The 24,755-nt window shown below is 40.5% G+C and overlaps 3 protein-coding genes across 5 annotated transcripts in view; all 3 read left to right on the forward strand.

Moving 5' to 3' along the window:
- The window catches only part of LOC122009554, a 38,142-nt gene extending 19,145 nt beyond the window's left edge, over positions 1-18,997 (forward strand). The window contains exons 3-6 of one of the 3 annotated variants that reach the window (XM_042565754.1): positions 16,781-16,914; positions 17,043-17,238; positions 17,311-17,517; positions 18,314-18,997. In XM_042565754.1, coding sequence (XP_042421688.1) covers positions 16,781-16,914; positions 17,043-17,238; positions 17,311-17,346 — 366 coding nt within the window. In that variant the 3' untranslated portion in view covers positions 17,347-17,517; positions 18,314-18,997. Of the gene's footprint in view, positions 1-16,780; positions 16,915-17,019; positions 17,239-17,310; positions 17,626-18,313 lie in introns of those variants that run through there. The other 2 variants (XM_042565755.1, XM_042565756.1) reach the window with 2 other exon arrangements.
- Positions 15,762-16,786, forward strand: LOC122009555. The gene is made up of 2 exons (XM_042565757.1): positions 15,762-16,512; positions 16,586-16,786. Exon 1 carries the CDS (start codon positions 15,798-15,800, stop codon positions 16,362-16,364), a length of 567 nt encoding a protein of 188 aa, XP_042421691.1. The 5' UTR covers positions 15,762-15,797; the 3' UTR covers positions 16,365-16,512; positions 16,586-16,786.
- Positions 18,998-20,558: 1,561 nt separating the features above from the next.
- Positions 20,559-23,979, forward strand: LOC122009553 (potassium channel KAT3-like). Its single transcript, XM_042565752.1, has 11 exons — positions 20,559-21,151; positions 21,234-21,449; positions 21,521-21,676; positions 21,762-21,819; positions 21,893-22,210; positions 22,520-22,759; positions 22,860-22,958; positions 23,047-23,079; positions 23,156-23,341; positions 23,412-23,628; positions 23,710-23,979. The coding sequence occupies exons 1-11, from the start codon at positions 20,976-20,978 to the stop codon at positions 23,835-23,837; spliced, it is 1,827 nt and encodes a 608-aa protein (XP_042421686.1). The 5' UTR covers positions 20,559-20,975; the 3' UTR covers positions 23,838-23,979.
- Positions 23,980-24,755: the final 776 nt, after the last annotated feature.

Raw genomic sequence — 24,755 nt, forward strand, 5'->3', positions numbered from 1 at the left:
AGGAGCAATGATCGGATGCATATACCTCATCAGTGATTTGATGGAGCCGCTCCTTGTCAACCAGAGAACCAATCGAGGTAGAAGAGACGAGGTCAAGCTCACTGCCAAAACAAAGGTAGGTGATCAACGGGTATGTTGGAGCTCGTTCCTGGCAAGAGCATGCATAAAGGACTAGTCACAGTGAGGAAGAAAATCCACTCACTGTTAGGGCAAACGACGATAGGAGGAGGTGGGGACAAAGAAGAGGTGACGGCGCGGCCCTCGCGGCTCACATGAATAAATGGATTGGCGATAGTAGCCCCTACGCAACTGAAGGTGAGTTGGCAGCGATAGATCTGAGATGCCATCGAGCATAGATCCAATAAAATCGACGACGCTGAGGAGTCGAGCAAGAAGATGTCAGCAGATCTGTGTCGACGATGAGATGTGTTGCAGCGTCTTGCGGCAGAGAGGGAACGGAGTCGCCACTCTTCCTCGTGTCGGTTCCTCCCTTCTAGCAATGGCGAAGTGACTGGGATAAGTGACACAGTGGCTCGCCTTTCGTTGGGCGGCACGACGTCAGGCGGTGTCCGTCAGGCAGCGCAGCATCGGGCGGCGTCGGTAATGTTGGGCAGAGGCAACGCAACGAGAGGCGAGAGGGGAGAGGGCAAGGGATCGGGCGGAGAAAGGGGGAAAATGAGGGATATTACCTAGGTATTTAATATTTATACTTAGGTTTAAGTAATCAACCTCTAAGTTAATTCTGTTGGGATATATACTATAAGTCTAGCTTTTGTATGAACATCTGTTTTTGAGATATTTTGAAATGAGAACTATTTTGGTCAAACGTTTGCATTTTATATTTATATATATACAGTTATCTATTTAATTTATATTGTAAATAACATGGTGTGTGGTGCCACACAAAAGATCATGTTATCGGTTATTTATAAATTATAAATAGTAGCTCACAACCAAGATGGATTGGGATAAACCATTGGAACGGTTGTAGTGTAATTTGGTATTAGTCTGTCTTGACTATAAAATTATACTAGTACACTATGTGTGTATTGAGCAGGATCATTTGAGGTTGTTTGATTTATACTAACTATATAAAAGAACAGAACCTCTATTATTATGGATGCGCGTACTCTTAATCCCGATGTAATAACAAACACATATACTTAGTATTTAGGGGGCGTTTGGTATGAGCATGGGAATGGGAATTGGAATGAGAATCATTGTATTGTGGAATGGGAATGGGTATGAGCATGAATACCACTCTTAAAAGCAATGTTTAGTTAGTTGCATACTTTCTATCGGAATAAATTAATATTTCCTTTTTTACCCTTAAAGGAAAATAAGAGAAAAAAATTAGATGTGAGAGAAAGATGAATGTGAGAGAAAAATATGATGAAAGAGAATGATGAGAGAGAAAGTATAATGAGAGAGAAAATGTGATGAGAAAGAATGAAGAGAGAGAAAGTGTGATGAGAGAAAATGAGAAAAGAGAATGTGATAAAAGAGAGCATGATGAGAGATAAAATATAATGTGAGAGAAATTATGATGGAAGATGATGAAGAGATAGAAAATGTAATGAGAAAAAATGAGGGGAGAGAGAGTGTGTGATGAGAGAGATTGAGGAGAGAGAAAGTATGATGAGAGAGAAAGTGTGATAAGAAAAAAAAAAGAACAGTGAGTGTGATGGGAGAGATGATGAGAGAGAAAGTATGTTGAGGAAAAAAAGGAGGGAGTGACAAGAGAGATTGAGGAGAGAGAAAGTGTGATGAGAGCGAAAGTGTGATGAGAAAAAAAAGAGAAATGAGAGTGTGATGGGAGAGATTAAGGAGAGAAAAAGTATGCTGAGAGAGAGTATGATGAAAAAAAAGAAAGAAGAGAATGTGATGGGAGAGATTGAGGAGAGAGAAAGTATGATGAGAGAGTATGATGAAAAAAAGAAAGAAGAGAGTGTGATGGAAGAGATTGAGGAGAGAGAAAGTATGTTGAGAGAGAAAGTGTAATGAGAAAAAAGAGGAAAGAGAGTGTGATAGGAGAGAGGAAGTGTGTGATAAAATGATGAGAGAGAACAAGGAGAGAGAAGTGATATGAAGAAAAAATAAATCAATAAATTTTGATATTTGATATTAAGGGAGAAAATTTTAGTTTTAGGTCAAGGGTATTTTTGGAATAAGAGAATATTTTGATTGATGAAAATAGGGTAATGGCTCATTGAATGGGAGGTATATGGGAATGAGTTATTACCCAATTTCAAGGATTCATTCCCTTATTCATATTCCTATTCCTATAATCCAAACATTAACAATGACAATCAATGATTCTCATTCCCATTCTCCACTCCTATTCCCCAAAACCAAACGCCCCCTTATTTCTTTAACTTATCAATGGGTGAGATTTATTCGTTAAATCAATAGGCTTGATAAGTTGAGAGATAGTACCATTTATATAGTGTGTTGTTGATTATAAAAGGAAACTGTGTCCTATTTGTTTATGTTGATGATGTCCCTTGAGGAGCTCATAAGGATTATCATGTAAACCCTGCAGGTGGACTTAGTTCGACATGATAATAAAGTTGAGTGGTACTACTCTTGGAGTCAAATGTTAATTAAGTGAGTTGTCAGTAACTCATTTAATTAACTGACATACAATATCTTAAACACAGGGAGATTAACGCACTCATGATAAGTAGGAGCCCATATTGTAATATGGGATTGGTGCGGTAGTTTAATAATAACCCTTTAGCGGTATGGGTTATTATTGATGGACTTGAGTTGGGTGTTCGGGGCGAACACGGGAAACCCAAGCCCATCGGGAGACCTAAACCAATTCCTCCTCTAGATCCCTGTTGTAGCCTCTATATATAAAGCCTCGCATCCACCCATCCATAGCCGGGTTTGGTTTAACTTGGTTTGATTTAACTTAACTCAGTTTGGTTTAATTTAACTTGATTTGGTTTAACTTAACTTAGTTTGGTTTAACATAGTTTGTTTAGATTTTTTCTAAACAAAAATTTTTGTTAATTGTTCTTTCCTTGTAACCGACGGTGAGTCTATAAAAAGAGTAGGATGTAGCCCCTAAAACTTAACTTTCTTATTCTCCACAATCCCTTCTCTTCTTGTGGTTGTCGTCCCCTCTCCTCCTCCTAGGGCCAGCGGCACAAACCTATTCTCCTCCCCCCTTTCCCTCTCCTCCTCCTTGCTTAGGGTCGGCGCCCTTATCCCTTGGTGGTCAACACCCCTTCCCATCCACTTGTGGGCGGCGACTTGAAGAAAGGGAAGAAGAGCAAGAAAAGCAAGAAGAGGAAGAAGAGGAAGAAGAAGAGAAGGAAGAAGATTAGGAGGTGCCTCATCCTAGCGACTCTTTTGTGGCTTGTGGTTTTGGAAGAGAAGAAAAGAGGGTGGTGTTGTCTTGGTAGATCGTCTCCCACATGATGTCTAAGAAGAGGAAAGGAATACGGTAGAAGATCAAGAGGTCTTTAGCTACGAAGAAAGGTACAACTAGTTCTTTAATTCCGTTGCGTAATTAGTTTTGTTTTCTTCATATCGATTTTGGATATCAATTTTGAATACCAACACAAGAGGCCAGCGATCTTGTACTTCGATCAAGGTGTGCTTTGATCATTCAAGAACTTACTTGATTGATCAAACACATGTCTGATCGAACGTGCAGGTTGCTAGGAATACTTTTGTACTTGTACAATTTTTGAACGGCAAATTTAAATAGAATGGAATTCCCAGCGCCAACAATTGGTATCAGAACAAGTTTTTTGGTTCTGTGTGATTGGTTTTCGATTAAATTATGCACTGTTCATATATAATTTAGGCAGGATAATAGTAAGATATGCAAAATAGAGTAACTCTGTGGTTACATGCATCCTAGTCGCAAATATTATGATCTATTGTGTTTGTATGTGATTTGAACCCTCGGGCATGTCGAGGGTATTTTGTGTGTGCATAATTATAATTATTAAATATAGTCAGACATGTATTAGTTTATTTTACATTTTGTTCGATCTGCATTACATGTGCATTCTGTTAGGATCGATGGACACGGCTAGAGAGGGGGGTGTGAATAGCTGCCCCAAATCACTCGTTTCTTCCTACAATTCGTTAGCGCAGCAGAAAAATAAACTAGAAACGAAAGGAAGAATATCGAACCTTAACACAGCGATGTACGAGGTTCGGAGATGATGCTCCTACTCCTCGGCGTGTCCGTAAGGTGGACGAACTCAATCAATCCGTCGGTGGATGAGTCCCCGGAAAATCGGCTAATAAAAACTCTCCTTCTGGGTGGAGAAACCTCGCCACAGAAACTTCTTGCAACAGCAAGAAAAGAGTACAAGGAAAACAAGAAATAAAGTACAATACAAATGTAAACTTTCTTGCCTTCTCTTCGACTGGAAGAAGCAGCCGCTCCCAAGCGCCTACAACAGCAGGTGACCCAGCCGGAAGCTCACGCGAAGCTTGAAAGCAGCTCAACAAAGCTCAACAGCAAGCTTAGCAGCACCAAGAACCGGAAGAAGGAAGAAGAAGGGAGAGGAGAGGCTCGCAGCAGCAGCCCTCCTTTTATAACCTGCGAAGAAAACGAAGAAACACAGAAGAAATCTAGCCGTTGCGTCGCAACGGCTAGTGCCTGGATCGGTCTGTGGACCGATCGGGAGGATGCCTGATCGGTCCATGGTCCAACTCCTCTTCGGTGCTCACTCGACACATTCCTCGAACCGAGTGGAGGAACATCGAGCTCGATTGACCTTGAGGTCCGACCGATTCTGACCGCGGATCGGGAATTGTTATTCACCGATGACCGATCAGTTAACACACAGTATGCTACTGATGTGTTACTGATCGGTCACCAGACCGATCAGAATATTCTCGGTATCACTGGATCGATCACCAGATCGATCCAGCTCATGGTTTTCGCCCAAACCAAGTCCAAACCAACATCTGGTCAATCTTGACCTGTTGGTACATTGCGCCTAGCATCCGGTCACTCCCTTGACCTGCTAGGACTCCCCGCTAAGTGTCCGGTCAATCCCTTTTACCCACTTAGACTTTTCTCTCCGTACCAAGTATCCGATCACTCCTATGACCTACTTGGACTTCCCATCACCAGATGTCCGATCACCCTTGATCCATCTGGATTTTCCCTTGCCCGGCTTCACTCACCAGGACTTTCACCTAGCTTCACTCACTAGGGTTTTCACCTGGCTTCACTCACCAGGACTTTCCACCTGGCTTCACTCACCAGGATTTCACACTGCCTAACATCCCAGTTAGGACTTTCTCATTCACCTAGCTTCACTCACTAGGATTTTCACCTGGCTTCACTCACCAGGATTTTCCCGAATGCCTGGCTTCACTCACCAGGACTTTCACCTTCACCTAGCTTCACTCACTAGGATTTTCACCTGGATTCACTCACCAGGATTTCCCGACTGCCTGGCTTCACTCACCAGGACTTTTCAACTGCCTAACATCCCAGTTAGGACTTTCCCACTGCCTGGCTTCACTCACCAGGACTTTCCACACTGCCTAACATCCCAGTTAGGACTTTTCCGTGCCAAGTCTCCATACTTGGACTTTTCCAGTGCCAAGTCTCCATACTTGGACTTTTCCCGTGCCAAGTCTCCATACTTGGACTTTTCGCGTGCCAAGCTCCTGTTTGAACTTTTCCAGTGCCAAGTCTCCATACTTGGACTTTTTCCCGAATCAGGTCAACCAGGTCAACCTTGACCTAAGGTTGCACCAACAATCTCCCAAACATCTATTCTTGTCCCATATCAAGAATACAACTCTTCCACGAGTGTCAAACATCAACATGCAGCTCAACTAGGTCAACCTTGACCTAAGGTTGCACCGACAATCTTCCCAAGTCAAACATCAAAATACAACTCGAGTCAGGTCAACCAGGTCAACCTTGACCCAAGGTTGCACCAACAATCTCCCCTTTTTGATGTTTGACAAAACCCATAATCAAGTTAGGTTAACCCGATAACCTAACTTAGGTTTTTCAATCATCTTCCAATGTCCAATGTTCTTTCCTTGAACATTCTCTGGACATTCTCCCCTTAGGTTAACCCGATAACCTAACTTGGGTTCTCCAATAATTCTCCCCCTTTTTGACACACATCAAAAAGAATTCCAATGTTCTTCCTCGAACATTCCTTGACATTCTTCCCCTAGCTTAGGTTAACCCGATAACCTAGCTTGGGTTCTCCAATAATTCTCCAATGAACATTCTCCCCTTTTGACACACATCAAAAAGAAAAAGAGGGTATCAAGATCAAGAGTTTCTTCCTAATGAAAGTCCCATACCTTTCATTGAAACTCTTAATTTCCCCCTTGATACTAAACTCAACAATCAACTTAGTGATAATCCCATATCACTAATCCTCAAAAGTCTTAAGGAGTAAAACTCCCCCTAAAAGTCAACTCCCCTTGACAATTAGGTAAAACTCCCCCTAAAGGTCAACTCCCCCTTGACCATTGCACCAACAATGTCTTTGTGAGTTCCAAACCTTTAGAAATCCACAAAAACACCATTTCCATAACTGAAATTTCAGACAACAGCTGAAAATCAGAAACTGGCACGCTCTGATCGGTCCCCAGACCGATCAGGCCTTCACCAGATCGCACTCGCGCTACCGGAACTCACAAGATCGGTCTACAGACCGATCCATGCTTCACTGGATCGGGCCACAGACCGATCAGGACTTACCTGGATCGGTCCCCAGACCGATCCAGACTCTGATAGGCAGATTTCTGAAATTTCCTTTCCGAAATTCAGAAACTCCTAGAAAATTCCAGAAAATTCGAAAAATTGTGAAATTTTGAGGATACATTCCTCATAACATATACTATCATGGAAAAATAGTTTTCTATGAAAATAACTTCCATTTTTCAATCTTGATACAAAGTTCTAAAACTTTGAAATAGTTCAAGTTTAACTCAACTTTGTATCACAATGTTCAATGATGAATGCTATCACTAGGAAAGCTTCATCAAGGTTTTTCAAATCAATTTTAAAATGATTTTAAACCTTTTAATTTAGGACCATAATCTTAGGGCTAAATGTACATGACTTGTACACAAGCTTTCCCTATGATCCTCCATTTCTTGAATTAGGCTCATCTAGGTACAAAAACTATGCACCTTGATCCTAACTCATGATCCTAATATCTCACATACATCTAAAGTGTATCAAACACATCCAAGTCAATGTTGATGTGAGATATGGGTTTAGGTATCTTAGACTAAGGTCTCATGCATTTTCTAAACACAAATTTGATCTCAATATCAAAATGTGTTTTTCATCCTTAAATCAATTTCATTGATTATTAATGCAAGAGATGATGACATGGCATAAAATGATATCATAAGTAAAAACATGTGCCAATGTCATGATGTCATGGCATAAAGTTTGAAAACTTAAATAAACATGACATATAGATAACCTAAGCATTATCATGACATTTCAAATGATAATAAAATAAATATGATGTCATGGCATGACATATGGCAACCAATCATGGCAAGTTAGCACAAATAAAATACCTAAATTCCTATCTAAGTATCCTTAGCCTTGGCTAACTTAAAATCTAACCCTAGATTGCCCATATATCCCTAAGAGAAAACCAAAATCCCAATTATGGTATTTCTCTAGGTTTTCTTAAATTGTGCCAAATAAGATTAAAATCGATATTTTTCAAATATGGCACAATTTACTCTTCAAGGAGTAAACGATAATTCCTTTTCATTTTCAAAGGTTCACAAAACCTTGAAAATGCTTCTTGAGTGTCAATTTCCTCAAAGTTGGGTTAACTACCCTTCTTATTGGAGTTGACACTCTCTAACCCATTTATGGGGTAGAGAAGATGCTCCTAGGAACCCAATACCTATTTGAGCTCATTGGGTTCACTAAATATTCACTAGGGATGACTTCCCTAGCAACCCTCCTAATGACCCTCTTAGGCTTTGTAGCCTTGGTGTTTGGGTCTCGTCAAGGTCAACTATAGGGGTGACTCCCCTTGTAACCTTGGTAATGGTCTTCCTAGCCCTAGGTTTTGTTCCATAATCGAATGGAACATTGTGGTAAGTGGGCTTGACCATTTGGGACTTAGGTTTGTGACCCAAACCTTTCTTGTCCTTGGACTTGGGTTTTTGACCCCTAGACCCTAGAGTCAAATCCTCAAGAGCCTTTTCTAGAGAGTCAAGTCTTGACCTCAAGACTTGATTTTCTTTCTCTAATACCTCAAGCTTTAATTTATCATTTTTCTTTGAGGTATTCCTAGGCATATGTCTAGATGATTTTGGATTCCTACCTAGGTTTTCCTTAGCCTTAGATGAGCTAATTCTAGGGTTGGCTTTCCTAGTGTTATCCTTATCTAGGCTCACATGTTTGGCACCTAAGCATGTGTATCGATTTCTATAATTAACATGCTTATCATTCTTGACAATAGCAATAAGGCTACTAGCATGCATCCTACTAGAATTGCAAGAATGTGCCTTAGAGATTACCTTAGGGTTTGCCCTAGCTTCCCCTATACATGTACTCGATCTCTTGTCCTTGTGAGATTGCCTCCCTCTCGGACATTGGCTCCGATAATGTCCCCTTCGCTTGCATTGGAAGCACACCACGTGCTCCTTGCCCTTGCGTGTTGGGACTCCGGCTTCCTTGACCTTTGGCGCCGGTGGAGTCTTTCTAACTCTATTTGGACATTTACTCTTGTAATGTCCATACTCCCTACACTCAAAGCACATTATGTGTAATTTGCTAGAAATTAAAATGCTTGAGTTACCTAGGTTTGAGGGTGGATGAAAGCTCTCTTCTTCATCCCTTCCGGAGGTAGACGCTTCTTCTTCTTCTTGCTCTGAACTTGAAGAAGAACTCTCCTCCTCTTCTTCTTTAGATGTTGAGTGGCCCTCAACTTCTAAATTCATTCCTTCATGAAGTGAGCTCCTTGGCTCACTTGACTCCTCTTCATGACTTGAAGTGGAGTTCTCCTCATGGAGCTTTGCCAAGTTATTCCACAACTCCTTGGCATCGTTATACCCACCTATCCTACACAAAACATCATTAGGTAAAGAAAATTCAATGATTTTCGTTACCTCATCGTTGATGGTTGATTTGTGGATTTGCTCCTTCGTCCACCTCTTCTTCTTGAGAGGTTTTCCTTCTTCATCCTCCGGAGGAGTGAAACCTACTTGCACACACCTCCAATTCTCAAGATTAGTCATAAGAAAATATTTCATTCTTACCTTCCAAAACGCGAAGTCGTCGCAATCGTAGAAGGGTGGAATCGTGATGTCCTCTCCGAGTTGATCCATCTCTAGCTTGTGCTCCCTCGGGTGTTAATCCGGCGAAGAGCGACCTTGCTCTGATACCACTTGTTAGGATCGTACGTACTCGGCTAGAGAGGGGGGTGTGAATAGCCGCCCCAAATCACTCGTTTCTTCCTACAATTCGTTAGCGCAGCGGAAAAATAAACTAGAAACGAAAGGAAGAATATCGAACCTTAACACAGCGATGTACGAGGTTCGGAGATGATGCTCCTACCCCTCGGCGTGTCCGTAAGGTGGACGAACCCAATCAATCCGTCGGTGGATGAGTCCCCGGAAAACCGGATAATAAAAACTCTCCTTCTGGGTGGAGAAACCTCGCCACAGAAACTTCTTGCAACAGCAAGAAAAGAGTACAAGGAAAACAAGAAATAAAGTACAATACAAATGTAAACTTTCTTGCCTTCTCTTCGACTGGAAGAAGCAGCCGCTCCCAAGCGCCTACAACAGCAGGTGACCCAGCCGGAAGCTCACGCGAAGCTTCAAAGCAGCTCAACAAAGCTCAACAGCAAGCTTAGCAGCACCAAGAACCGGAAGAAGGGAGAGGAGAGGCTCGCAGCAGCAGCCCTCCTTTTATAACCTGCGAAGAAAACGAAGAAACACAGAAGAAATCTAGCCGTTGCGTCGCAACGGCTAGATGTCTTCTGTGTTTTCCATGTGGATCGGTCCACAGACCGATCCATTCCCTCCTCCTTCGCTTCTCCCCGATCGGTCCATGGACCGATCAGGAACCTCTGATCGGTCCGGGACCGATCAGGCTTTGATCGGTCCCCGGACCGATCAGCCCCTCGCCCGCTCATGTTCGGCTCGATCGACTCGATCGGTCACCGATCGATCAGTTAACACTGATATCGATGTGTTCCGATCGGTCACCGACCGATCGAATATTTCAGATCCCGGATCGATCACCGATCGATCCAACTCATGGTTTTCGCCCAAACCAAGTCCAAACCAACATCTGGTCAATCTTGACTGTTGGTACATTGCGCCTAGCATCCGGTCACTCCTTGACCTGCTAGGACTCCCAAGTGTCCGGTCAATCCCTTTTACCCACTTAGATTTTTCTCTCCGTACCAAGTATCCGATCACTCCTATGACCTACTTGAACTTCCCATCACCGGATGTCCGATCACCCTTGATCCATCTGGATTTTCCTGCCCGGCTTCACTCACGGGACTTTCACCTAGCTTCACTCACTAGGGTTTTCACCGGCTTCACTCACCATTTCCAACTGCGCCTTCACTCACGGGACTTTCCAACCGCCTAACATCCCGTTAGGACTTTCTCATTCACCTAGCTTCACTCACTAGATTTTCACCGCTTCACAGGATTTTCCCGAATGCCCGGCTTCACTCACCGGAACTTTCACCTTCACCTAGCTTCACTCACTAGGATTTTCACTGGATTCACTCACCATTCCAACACTGACTTCACTCACCGGGACTTTTCAACCGCCTAACATCCAGTTAGGACTTTCCCACTGCTTCCTCACCAGGACTTTCCACACCGCCTAACATCCCCTTAGGACTTTTCCGTGCAAGTCTCCATACTTGGACTTTTCCACAAGTCTCCATACTTGGACTTTTCCCGTGCCAAGTCTCCATACTTGGACTTTTCGCGTGCCAAGCTCCTGTTTGAACTTTTCCAGTGCCAAGTCTCCATACTTGGACTTTTTCCCGAATCAGGTCAACCAGGTCAACCTTGACCTAAGGTTGCACCAACAATCTCCCAAACATCTATTCTTGTCCCATATCAAGAATACAACTCTTCCACGAGTGTCAAACATCAACATGCAACTCAACTAGGTCAACCTTGACCTAAGGTTGCACCGACAATCTTCCTAAGTCAAACATCAAAATACAACTCGAGTCAGGTCAACTCGAGTCAGGTCAACCTTGACCTAAGGTTGCACCAACACATTCCTTCATAGAATATAGGATCAATAAATGTAATTTTTTATTTATTTTTGTTGTGGCTTGTATCCTTGCTATGCGTGGTGCTACCTTGAGGATCGAAGGCACAACGAAGAAGGAAGCAGGATAGACACGATGGCATAAACCCTAGGGTCGGTAGCTAGGTTTTCTCCTCCTCACCTAGCTGGGGTTAGCGGCGGCTAGAGTTGGTGGCATACGGAGGACGACGATGGATAATGTCATAATAGTTGGAAATTTATTTTCATATTTATTGCCTTTATATGTTGCGTTTGTGTGCTTGTGTGTTTGTGTGCATGTGTGATGTGTGTGCATGTTAAAATTTCTCGATTTTAAATAACTAAGTGGGAGAGGAGCCCAAGCCAAACATCGCCCTAAAAGTATCGAGAGGTGAACCTGAGTCAGAGTCTTCCCTCGACGACGAGGAAATTGTCATGATGGTAAGACGCTTTAAGAAGTTATGTAATTCTAGAAAAACTAACAATCCGCAGGGTAGAAAGAAAAGGACGATCCACTGCTACCACTACAATGAAAAAGGGCACGTCAAGGACAACTACCCCAAGCTAAGGAACAAGGACACAGACAAAGGAAAGAAGTCTGTCCAAAAACACAAGATCTTAAAGACGACATGGGACGATACGTCGTCCGAATTGGAAGTCGAGGCTTTCTCTGGACTTGCACTAATGGCAAGTCATCAAGACGAGGACTACGATTCAAGCTCGTCCGAAATGAGCATCGATGAAGGGGGAGCTACGTCGGAAGAAAGCAGTAGTTCAGGGGGAGACTCGGATAACGAGATCGATAAAATAAGTCAGGTACGATCTCTTTCTCCCGATAAACTCTTTAAATTTGTTAAATTATTAACTAAAGACTGCTGCTAGTTAGAAAAGGAAATTAAAAATTTAAAAGTAATTCTAGCTAAGTCTTACCCATTAGAAGAGTTAGATAAATTAAAGTTAGAAAATGAAAATTTGAAAAGACAAATAGATTCTTTAAAAAATCATGCATGTTCCCATAATACAAATTTTAGAAAATATAATAATTTAAATTGATATTTTAGATATCACCAAGGACAAATTAGAAATATTTTAAAAAGGTATGCCCCTAAGAAATTTTTAGTTAATCCAGTAGGTTGGAACCTATATTGGGTTCCAAAGTCTTATCTAACTTGAACTATTAATTAGATTTAGCGTTTTCAGCGAGAAAATTAAACAGTTAATTTCTTTATGAGGCTTTATCTAAGAAATTGGTTGTTTCTCCAATAATCAAGAAGGCCTAGTGCCTCGCCACTGTCTGAAAGCCAAAATATTGAAATGAAATGTTTAATTAACTTTCTGATAAAAAATTAAAATTAAAATTAAATAATACTTTAGAAAGTCTTTCAAATATTTTTTTGAAAATAAAAAAAAAATCTTAGAAAAATTTTCTTGCTTAAGTTTTCTCAAAATAATTTTGATTACAAAAACTTAGAAAATTTCAAAATATTTTTTTCATGCAAAATTGCCTAACTTAGAAATTTTCTTTGAGATTTTCTTTCACTTAGAAATGTTATCTAAAAATCATTGAAATAATTTTTAAAATTTTCTAAGTTTTAACCCTTAGATTTTTCTTGGAACCCCATTTTTTATGTGATCAAAGGGGGAGAAGGAAAATTATAAGTCTAGGGGGAGGTAGACTAATTTTTTCTACAATTTTTCTATCTCTTTGCACTTTATTGCAATATTAGTTATTTCATTTTTATGTCTATTTACCCTAACTTAACTTAGGTTACTTACATCAAAAAGAGAGAGATTGTTGGAACCCCAAGATTGTTTTGATGTGATCAACAAGTTAAGTTAGGTCCTGTTATGTTTTTAACCTTGTGTCTAAGTGTGCAGGAGCTTAGGAGTACAGGGAGTCGAGCAAAAGACACAGCTAGTGAGAAGGACGGCATGGGAGAGAGCCGACGGGCTCGGTGCATCTGAGATACGAGGTGCTGCGGAAGAGTACACGGGCAGATGAGAAGGAGGCGCGCGACATTTCCGAGAGACGAGAAGGCGGAGCGGAAGGTTGCTTGAGAAGGTCGAAATTGGGTTCGGGTGAGCCTTATTTCGGTTGGCTTAAATCACCCAAGCGAGCGGAGGCGGAGCGGAAGACCCGGACCGAGGCGAGCAACATCGGAGCAGAGAGCCCGGATCAAAAGTCAACTTTGTTGACTATAGTGGTCCGAGCACCCGGAGCCATTCCGAGCTTCCGGAGTTGAGTTTTGACCGGATCACGGTCAAACGCGATCCGTTGCGAAGGGGATAAAATTTTATCCCCTCCTAGGCTATAAATACAGCCTTGGTCCAGAAGCTTTTCATCAACTCAAGCAATTAGCATTTCTAACACTTATACGCTTTGTTTAGAGTTTAGCTTCTATTTTTCTGTGCGTTATTGCTGTAAGAGACTTCTCCGCCTGAAGGAGATACTAGTACGACACATTCCTTGGATTAATAACCTCCTCGGTTGTAACCAAGTTAAATCCGGTGCCTCTTATTCTTGTTATTTTTCTGCTTACTTTATTTATGCAAGTGTTCTTTTGAAAGTTCGAGAATGGTAGTTTTCTTTTACTTTTACAGGGTTATTCAACCCCCCTTCTAGCCGGCCAACGCGGTCCAACAGTAAATAAAAATATAAATGAAAACCTCTTCTTGTTTGATATCTTGTTGAAGAAGATGCCTCTGGACCCATTGGAAAGTGCAACAACACTTGTCTTCCAAGCTCAAAGTCTGACGAACAGTAGTGGAGAAGAATCATGTTAACGTTGTTGCATTTGAACCTCGCCAATGGCTTATCCTTCGCAATCTAGGGTTCCCAATCGATTGGGTTTACTCCCAATTGATTGTGACATCATATCCAAGCGATACCAATCATCTAAAGCTCGTAATCTGTTCAACGATCATAATCCAATCGATCGGTTGATCGATTGGAGGAGCTAGGTCAATCAATTGATTGATGCAAAGTGCCTTTGTGTTCTCGCGAGAAGTCCCGGAATCGATTAGGCACCTTCCCAATTGATTCCTCACAACATGTACTATGCATCGCGAAAAACCTCTCTCAATCGATTAATTGATTGATTGAGAGTGCTCTGGATTGATTGCCCAATCGATACAGAGACTCTATGTTCTCTCGTGAATTCCTCTCGATCGATTAAGCTCCTCACGATAGAAACACACTACTCAATCGATCCACATGGACTTTCCTCCTTGTACCAAGTGTCTAATCAACCTTAATCCACTTGGACTTACCATCTCGTGCCAAGTGTCTGATCATCCATGACCCACTTGGACTTCCAAACTCCAGATGTCTAGTCAACCTTAATTTACCTGGATTTCCATATATCTGACTTCGCTTACCATGACTTTTCATTATCTTACTTCACTCACTAGGATTTTTCTCTACATAATTTCACTCACTAAGGTAGAGGAAAATCCCAGTGAATGAAGAAAAGTACGATAGAAAAAAAGAAATAGGGGGAAAATAGGAAGAAGACACGCTAAATCGGAGAGGAGATGAACAATAATTTTTTTCATCCCCTAATTTATTATTAATTGGTAGAAACTCATATATTAATATATGAAATTTACTATTTAATAAACAATCTCACTAAATATATCAATTGATTCGCATATCGTTTCCTATAACTAACTCCCTCTAACCACATAGGCCATGATTAGTTTTAGCTTTTCCCCCGCTAACGGTTGGTTTTCGAGGGCAGTTTTCCATTCCACGGCCATCGCTTCTAGAAGCATCCTTTTTCCAATTACTCTAATGGCTATCATTTGTACTTCGAAAGTCAAGTGCCTCTTCAGAAGATTTAAGCAGTGCCCCACATTGCTTGGATGATTCAACAGAAAAGCTCATTAAGTCACTCACACTTGTTAATGGATACAACTAACCAGATCGGTGTCCCATAGCATGAAGCCATAACCAACCGAACCAGAGAAAAAAACAGAAAAAGGAAAAAATAATTGCTCGTAGGAGTGAGCCCCGTTATGTAAACCCTATTGCTTGGCCAAGAGATTACTGAATCACGGTCAAGAATCTGTTGAACTGATCTAAAGGCTCCACGCAGGTCTTGGCCCATCTCCTTTCCCTGCAGGAGATGGGATCAGATCCAGCAACCCGTGGCAAAGCGGACCCATCGCTGAGATTAGTGACTCTAGGATTTCCCTGAATCGTTTTCATCATACGAGCTAAGATAAACCCCTAACTCATATCTTATTTTATAAATATTGTAAATCGTATGGTAAAAACTGATTCGCTCGCCCAAGCATCCCGCTAAACAAATACAGTATCTTCCAAAATTAAAACCCTAATAGCAAGCCATGATAAACATGATAAATCGTGAAAGTTAAAATGTGGGACTAAATAACTCCTAACTAAGTAGAAGTACACAGTTTGTTATTAATTGTTTTCTTTTACTTATTATAAAAGTTTCTTATTATAAGAAAGCTTGCTCTGGATCAAAACTAGCCAAAAAGGAAAGAAAAGGGACGTGGAGGACGAATGAGGAGTGACGGAGCTCTCGAAGTTTGCGCTCGAGAATCGGAAGGAGTGGGGCGAGAATATGGGCGACACACCCCTCTGGGACACGATTTAATCAACATCTCTTTGAATCCGGAAAATTCGCCTACCTTTTCCCTCTCCACTTCCTGCTCTTCCGCCTCCTCTTTTATAAAACGCCGATCTGCTCTACTTCCTCCGCCTGTCTTCTCAGCCATGGTGTTCGAAGGTCATCACCATATCAAGGTTGGGCTCTGCATTCCATCGAACGACTCGTGCGCGCCGGCGGCGGCGGCAGCGATCAAATTCTCAAAGAAGAGCAGGCTCAATAAGACCCCGCAAAGCGGCCTCGGGGTCGCGCAATTAGAGCGTCTCCGCTATCTCGAAGAGCAGGACAAGAACGGCGGCGACGCGTCTTCCTCCTTGGACCCCTCGCAGCCTTTCGGACTCTCGCCGCCGCCCGCTCGCCAAGCCACGAGCCTCTTCTGCTTTCTTCGCTATACCTCCGGTTCGCAACCTCCTAACCTTCGCGCCGCCGCGGCCTGTAACCGATGCCGCCGCCATCAATGAGCAGCAACGGCCGCATCAACTGCAACCCGCCAGGGTTTTCCTCGACGCTTTGGGATGCTGTCGATCTTAACGATGATCCTTCAGAAGCAATACCCGATCGATAAGCTTGGCCTGCATGAAGCAGCAACAGAGGCCACCAACTGAACTGGTTGGCGAAGCTTGTTCTCGGATTCCTGGCTTCCTTTTACTGATTTGAAATGATGGATGTTGCATGTTTGCAGGTGAATTCTTCGACATTTCTCATGTCACCTGGAGTGAATCATCCCATCAAGCCCCCTTCAAACCAAAATACCTCTAACAATTACGACTTGCTTTCTTGTTGGAAAGATCAGGGAAAGGTATGAGGAAGAACTTTTGGTACCACTGGCCAATGTTGTGTGTATGTGTTGCGTTGTGATTGTTGTTAATTTTGCTAGAATTTAGTAGAAATAGTTGGCAACAGGCTGTCTCGCCCTTCTCATCTCGACAATCCCACGGCTTATTACCCTCAAAATCCTTTGCTCTCCAGAGATGATTACTGGCCACCAATTCCGCACACTTCACGAAAAAGGTCAGATGGATGCTTGTACAAATGACAGTAATTTGGGAAAACATGAATTCCAAGCTATTAGGTAGATGGTTTTCTTGTTGTTAAGTTGAAATTTTGCTTGTTTAGCAAAGTAACATGCTCCATCTCAGAGGAACCACTTCAACTTCCTTCATGGACATAAGGAGTTCGGATAGTTATAGTGAGAAAAGGAACAAAGAAGGTTGCAGGGGTAATAATGGTGTTTGTTTTAGCTTAGGTTTGGTCTCCACATCGAATTCGCGATCTATTGGCAACCCTGCGTATCGTCAGTATGATTGTCCTAATTTCGGCTTGCAACATAATCAGGCAAGAAAAATACTTCATGGTGTCTTTGTTTTTGGTGGATAGTAGTTTGAGTAAATTGTTTATATTCTGCAGAAAAGCTCAGACAATGTCTCTTCATCTATTCTATAATTTCCTGTCTCCTGGTCCAACTAGAAATGAGAAAAGACCATCTGTGATGAGAGAACCACTAGTTGGTGGAATTGATCTCGACCGGAAACTTTAGGAGATTTTTGTGCTTTGGATGGATTCTTCATACAAATAATTATTCCATGGTCATCTTTTGTTATTTATTGTATCAAGGTAACAACAACTATGTTTATTTCCAACCATTGTTCCTTTCATATGTTACTTCTTTTGCTAGTTCAGTAGTCTTGCCATTCATTGAGTAAAACATTAGTTTTGTGTTTATTTGTGGAAATCGTTAATTTTATTTGAGCATGACAGATATCATTGTTTCTTTCCTTAGTGTTCGTTGACTTTAAAGTCAAAATGGTTCACTATTACAATTCTATCTTCATTCATTGGTCTGATTCTTGATGACAAACTAAAGAAGTATTATTTATAACTTTGTCAAACAATGCAATTAGATAAGTGGATCAGTAATTTTGTGATAACAATTTGCATAAATAGTGAATTCCAATGCATACAAATTCTAAATTAAAATAGATAAAACAAATAGATGCCTTCATGATATAGGTGGCATCTCTTCAGGCCGTAGATTTTGAAATGGTACCCTTTATACAGAGGTATCTAAATCGCTTGTGAACCTACTTTTGTGTGTTGCTACTTGCTTATTCTCGCCACTCCATAATCTGCAATTTGAGTACAACTAAAGCATCAGCCTAAATGCTCTTATTATCTATTGGAACTAAAGCATCAGCCTAATTGCTCTTATTATCTATTGGAAGCACACCTAACTACTCTCAAATAAAACTATTTATATCCTATCTTATTTGTGTAAACACAGTCATCTTAGCATTTTCATCCATGGCACATTTAATTTTTGTTACATATGTTGTTTTCTAACTATCTAAGGCTCCAATTTATTAAATAGTGGTAGGTGATACATCACAATGTTATAAAATTCTCTTTGTAGACAAAGTGGCACATAACAACCACATAAGACATCAGAAGCTCTATCTCTTCAGAAATGGATGAAAAAGGCCATGCGAATGAAGAACTCCCATGGCTCAACTTAAAATGGAGCGAGTTGCTCACTTAAGTACCAGAAACCTTTTGTTTCAGCTCTTTTGAGTATTTTCTTCTCTGTTGAATTGTGGCGTGATAAGATATTGATCTGGCGAATGTGTAAGCTGGTATTTGATGAGACGCCAAGAGTGGTAGAAACCAAATTGTGATTTCTTCACTATCAAGCCCTATTTGTTTACATAGGGAGACTTGAATCACTAAAGGAGTTTCAGCACAGTGGACAGACAGCGACAAGCACCCAAAATTTCAGCTACACCTTGTTGATGGGTCAAGAACAATCCATCATTCGCTTGATTCAAATTAATCGTATGGACAACCATATAAAACAGAAACGGTGTATCAAACATTCAAACGTTCAGATCTCTACTTCAATATTTGTCGTTTGTTCAGTGTCTTTCCTGACGGATTAAATTTATCCCATGTGGTTGTAATTCTTCTTTCTTTAGTAAAACCCACAGAGTGTTCCAGTTATGATGCAAGTGAGAATGAAAGACGCTGAACTTTCTCAATGGGAACATCTAATGTGTTTGCATCTCTTCCTGGTGAAATTACCAAAGTTCTGATTATGCTAGTTGATCCACACAAAATAACTTTGATAGGAGAATATCTTTGCCTCATCTCAATAGCCCACGAGCATGTAACTGGTGTTTTGTGTTACAATTTAAGCATGAACTTATCGCTAAGCTGACTATGAGCTAGAACACTTACCATAAGGCATCGAGCCTCAGTTACTTGCAATGTGCTGGGAGTGTCATTAGCTCTATGAGCCTCAATTGTTATTGGTGCCGAGACAGTCATCCTTGTTTGTCTTCTCTAAAAAAAGCTCAAACTCAATTTTGTGTGGTTCACTTGTATTCTTTGTTGTCGAAAAAACATTTCAACTACTTGTAATTGGTCACTTTTGTGGCTCTTTCTTTCATAAAGATAGGATAAAGAAAATTAATGCTAATAGAGACATTCGAACAACTAGGCAAGTTCCATGTAGTTTTTTTTCCCATATTATTCTACACAATTAGTCAACTTAGTCATTCCTCTGAATATAGAAAATATAGATATGAGAATTATTGTCCTCTTCAAGGAGAGCTACCTGCATGATGCTGAAAGGAGAGAGCAAGTAAAATGAGGAAGGTGTGACTATGGTCTCCTTGCCACTATTTTCCCACACTTTATTCCATTTTTTGTAGTTGGGTAACATTTAGGATTTCTTCTTTTTTTTGATGAATTTAGGATTTCTCTTATTGGATGGACAAGTAGTGGTCATCATCATTTTGACTAACAACTAATCATTGTGCTACATTTGTGGTGATTCACTTGGATTGGATTGTAGCTTAAGTTTGTGGTTGAAACCAAGCATTCTACACAGAAAGAGAGAGAGGTCTAGTTGTTTTTACAAATATCTACAGAAATTTTTTTAGATATCATAAATATTCTTTTCGGATAATCATAAGTCTAAATATAGAGGTGGTTCCATTTTTTGACGAAATGAAATATAAGGAAAAAAGTAAAGGAATTTGACAATTTCTTATATTTATTCAAAATGGAAAAGGGAAATAATAAAATATTCAATTTAAATTTAAATTATATTGGTTTGCTTTTTTTTTGGTTAAAAATGAAAAAAAAGAGAACCTAAAAAAGGCATGAGCCCTGGTTAAATGTCAATATTCAAAATCGAAACTAAATTATGAGCCCTTGGTTGTTATTTTTCTCGTCTGTTTAGTGGTTCGAATGCGAGGAACAAATTCAAAGCATGAGTAATGCTTATATATAGAGTGACTGAATAACTGGCCATGACTAATTTTTAAACAAGTTAAATGAATTAAAATTGATTGTTTCTACTGAATTTTTTTTAGTTGGTACTATATATTTAACTTATACTGAGTAATCTTGAGATGATAATTTAGTCTTACGAAAATTTTATATTAGTCATAAAAAATACTTGCAGTAGACGTTCTATCAAGCCAAAATCAACCCTTATTATGACAAATTCATCTGTAAAACTCTCTCACTCAACTGACTCATATGACAATGACTAATTAACAAAAGATTTACTTGCTTTTTCCAATCTAAAGAGGCCACTAGAGTGCAAAGCCACTAGACACAGTTAACAAATAATGACCGGAGAATTCAGCTTAAACTAAGCCATGGTGGAAATAAATGAAGAGGGCGACAAGAGAGGAGAAACCAGTTGGAGTTTCACGAGGAGAAGGACCACCCAACCTCCTAGGATGAGGATGGTTAGCCTCCATTAATGACCCACACCCCACAACTCCCACCTCCTCAAGGTTGCTGCATCATATGGAAAGGCAGGACAAAACACATGAGAAATCTTCACACATGTCTATGGACTGCATCAAGCTTTATGATCTTGAGAAATTTATCAATACAGTTCTGGACAAGTCTCCATTCTCAGCATGTGATTCGTCCTTGAGCCAGACAATCCATGTTGTATCTTTCCTTTCTTTGTCACTGTTGTGTATAAAGTCCCAGCCATAACTGCTCTCCTCCACTCAACTACCTACCTTCCCCTTTCCAACCAAAGCAAGCAAAGCATGCTCCTCTCGGGTGCAAAGTCCAGTTTTCAGGCCTTTTGTCTTGTTGGCTGCTTCCATGGGGAAAGCAGTGGCTACAGCTTCTCCAGTGACCTCCTGCCATCTCTGGGGGCACATATCAACCAGTCAGTGAAGCTGAGGAGGTTCATGATATCGCCTTTCGATCCTCGTTACAGGTGAAGCACTGGACAATCGAATGATGGTATTCATCATTAACCTGCTGACTGACTGACTGCTTAATCTTGTGTTGATTAACAGAGCATGGCAGATGTTCTTGATTCTACTTGTCATTTATTCAGCCTGGATTTGCCCATTTGAATTAGCTTTCCTGAGATATCTCCCGGCAAAGCTTTTATGGATTGAGAACATTCTCAACAGTTTTTTCGCAATTGATATAGTGCTTACCTTTTTTGTTGCTTGCCTCGATCGAAAATCGTATGTCTTGATTGATGATCCAAAGAGAATCGCAGTCAGGTTTGTCTGTGCATGATTCTTTGTCCTAAGATTCAAGATTCATTTATTTATCATGTAGCCAGATCATACAGATATCTGTCCTCCTGGTTCGTCTTTGATGTCTTATCGACTGCTCCGTTTGAGGCAATCAGCCTTCTGTTTAGAGGCAATGGCAATGATCTCGGTTTCAAGATACTGAACATGTTGAGACTATGGCGGCTGCGGCGAGTTAGTTCACTCTTCTCAAGGTCTGCATCCTAAAAATTACAGTGTGTTCAAAGTCAGATCGAGAGTGAAAATGGTTTAACATCATGTGCCATTTTCTTTCGATAGGCTCGAGAAGGACATCAGGTTCAACTATTTCTTGACTCGATGCACAAAGCTTGTGTTAGTAAGCTTTCGAGCTATCCTCCACTTTTTTGTGTCCAAACAAATTATGTACTCACAATCGTTGTTGTCTTCAGGTAACTCTCTTTGCTGTGCATTGTGCTGGATGCTTCAATTATCTCATTGCCGACCGATACCCCGACCCGAGGAGGACATGGATAGGTGCCACCATGCCAAACTTTCGATCGTCAAGTCTATGGGTCAGATATGTGACTGCAATTTACTGGTCCATTACAACACTGACAACAACTGGTTATGGGGACCTGCATGCTGAAAACACAAGAGAAATGCTATTTGGCATCTTCTACATGTTGTTTAATTTGGGGCTCACAGCTTACCTTATCGGAAATATGACAAACCTTGTTGTTCATGGAACCAGCCGCACTCAACACTTTGTATGTGTTCTTCCTGTTTCCGACTATCAGAAATCATTATAATCCATCTTATAAACTGTCTGGTTGATTTTGTATGCTTAGCAAATGAGTCTAGTTGACACAGCTGAGCTCTAGGAAGTAAAGAAGTTACAATTAGATTTGAATTGTTATCGTACTGCTATCCTAGAAAACATACTACTCGTTACCGTGTTTAGTTGCTGATCTATATTGCTTAGGCTAATACAAAATCATCTTCGAGGCTGAATGCTATCTTGGAAAGTAACCATTTGAATTCCATATTCTTCTTTTGACAATGATTTGATGCGACAGAGGGACACAATTGAGGCAGCCACAGAATTTGCAGCAAGGAATCAGCTTCCGAAGCGGATCAAGGATCAAATGTTGTCTCACATATGTCTAAGATTCAAAACAGAAGGGCTAAAGCAGCAAGAGACCTTGAATGATCTCCCCAAGGGTATCCGTTCGAGCATAGCATACAACCTCTTCTTTCCAATTCTACGGCAAGCCTACCTTTTCTGTGGAGTTTCCTTCAAATCCCTTAATCAACTGGTAGATATCATCGAAATATATAAACTCGCAACTTCTTGATTGTAGTCTCCAAACCTCAATAACAGTTAACATTTTTGTATCACTTTCTTGCGATAAGTAGGTAGTAGAGACTCAGGCCGAGTATTTCCTGCCAGGGGAAGATGTGATACTACAAAATGAGGCACCAACAGATCTATACATAGTAGTAACAGGAGCAGTGGTAAGTAATAAACAATCATTTTTGTTTGTTAAAAATGAGGTTCCTGTATAGCTAGCTGATCACAGTTACTTGCTTAACTTAATGGCAGGTCTTGAGATCAGACATTGATGGAACTGAACAAGTATGTTAATTTTATTATTTGTGTGATAAGTTTCATACTGAAGTTTGTCTCTAAATGTGTGTTTTTATTCGAACAGGTTCATGGAAGGCTAGGACCAGGAGAAGTATTTGGGGAGATTGGGGTCCTGTGTTGTAGCCCGCAGACATTTACTGCTCGAACCATCGAACTATCACAAATATTAAGGCTGAGTAGCACCATAGTTATGAGCATGATCAAGGAGAATGTAGACGATGCGAACAGAGTTATGAAGAATCTTTTAGAGGTATATAGATTGAGTTAGCCTCCCTAATAGACTGCATTTCTGACACCTTGTCCTTAATTTTATTTTACAGAAACTAAAACAACAAGGATTAGCTGCTGGAGTTGAGGAACATGATTTGTATAGCGAAAACCAGAGCCTTGTTTCTAGTAAGGAGAGTAGTAACATGGAGATGCCTAGAAGAAGAGTTGTCCTTCATAGGCTTTCGAGAAAGATAAGAAGTTCAAAAGAAGACATAGGGAAACTCATAAACCTGCCTGATTCTTTGGAGAACCTCTTCCAAATTGCTAGTAAGTTTTACTTTTCAACAGTTAAAATTTAAAGAAAGAATTCAGTGCACCATATTGATCAACTATTGAGACTATGTGCAGGTGAAAAGTTCACTGGCCATCATCCAATAAAGGTACTCAATCGAGACAATGCAGAAGTTGACGACATTAGAGTTATTCGAGATGGAGATCATTTGTTTCTCGCAGAGGAGGAAGATGAATGTGTTTGATAATAGGCAAGGTGAAGATACCTGCTTCCTCACAGAAAATATATACCACAGTTCTCAACTACACTGTCACCAACTGTATCACTAACAACAATGTGTAGTTTAGTAGAAAATCAATTATTCAGAATTAGAATGAGAAATTTAAGTAAACAAGCTAATTTAGCTTCGAAAGAACTAGTTTCAGTAAGGGATGAAGCAAATAGAACGTTTTATAATTCCAATTTAAGGTTATGGACAAGGGGTTTAGGGAATGAAATTGGAGTTTCATGTGGACTTCAAACCCCAAAATGGAATTGACTTCAAAACAAAGTAAAAGAATTTAAAAACATTGCCTTTAAACTCAAGTGAAGTAACTAGAAGTGTTTTTTTTTCACCCAGTGGAAAACTTTCGTGGAGTCGAATTGGTCACCCCCAGAATTAATCAGTGTAAGCTGAATACTTGATGCCAACTAAAAAAATAAACTAGAAGTGTTTTTGGATCTTATGAATGTGTTAAATGATGGTCATTAAAGTCTAATTTGGCAAATTACACTACAAAAAACTTCAAGTTTATCGATGGAAATATCCGTCAGAATTTCGTTGGTACATGGATATATTGATGGAATTTCGACGGAAAATTAGTCGTCAGTATAATATCCGTCAGAATGTGTTTTCGGACGGATTAAGGAATTCCGTCGTTAATATTTTAACGATGAAATTATAATTCCGTCATTAGTTGCCGGAAACACTGTACCAGCATTCGGGTGTCTTCTGACGGAAAATATGTTTTCGTCAGTAGACAAAACTTAAATTATTCGGTTTTACCGACGGAAACTAGTTTTCCGATGGTAAATACTGACGGAAACCATTATTCTGTCGGTAATTACCGATGGAATCAAGTCTTTCGTTGGTAATTACCGACGAAAACAAGTTTTCTGTCGG

The sequence above is a fragment of the Zingiber officinale genome, chromosome 8A (genome assembly GCF_018446385.1).
Source record: "Zingiber officinale cultivar Zhangliang chromosome 8A, Zo_v1.1, whole genome shotgun sequence".
Classification (NCBI taxonomy): domain Eukaryota; kingdom Viridiplantae; phylum Streptophyta; class Magnoliopsida; order Zingiberales; family Zingiberaceae; genus Zingiber; species Zingiber officinale.

Coding starts and splice junctions, on each gene's coding strand:
- LOC122009555 (XM_042565757.1), top strand. CDS start 15,798: ATGAGGAGTGACGGAGCTCTCGAAGTTTGCGCTCGAGAATCGGAAGGA.
- LOC122009553 (XM_042565752.1), top strand. CDS start 20,976: ATGCTCCTCTCGGGTGCAAAGTCCAGTTTTCAGGCCTTTTGTCTTGTT. Junction 21,820..21,892: donor GATGCACAAAGCTTGTGTTA/GTAAGCTTTCGA, acceptor TGTTGTCTTCAG/GTAACTCTCTTTGCTGTGCA. Junction 22,959..23,046: donor TAGTAGTAACAGGAGCAGTG/GTAAGTAATAAA, acceptor ACTTAATGGCAG/GTCTTGAGATCAGACATTGA.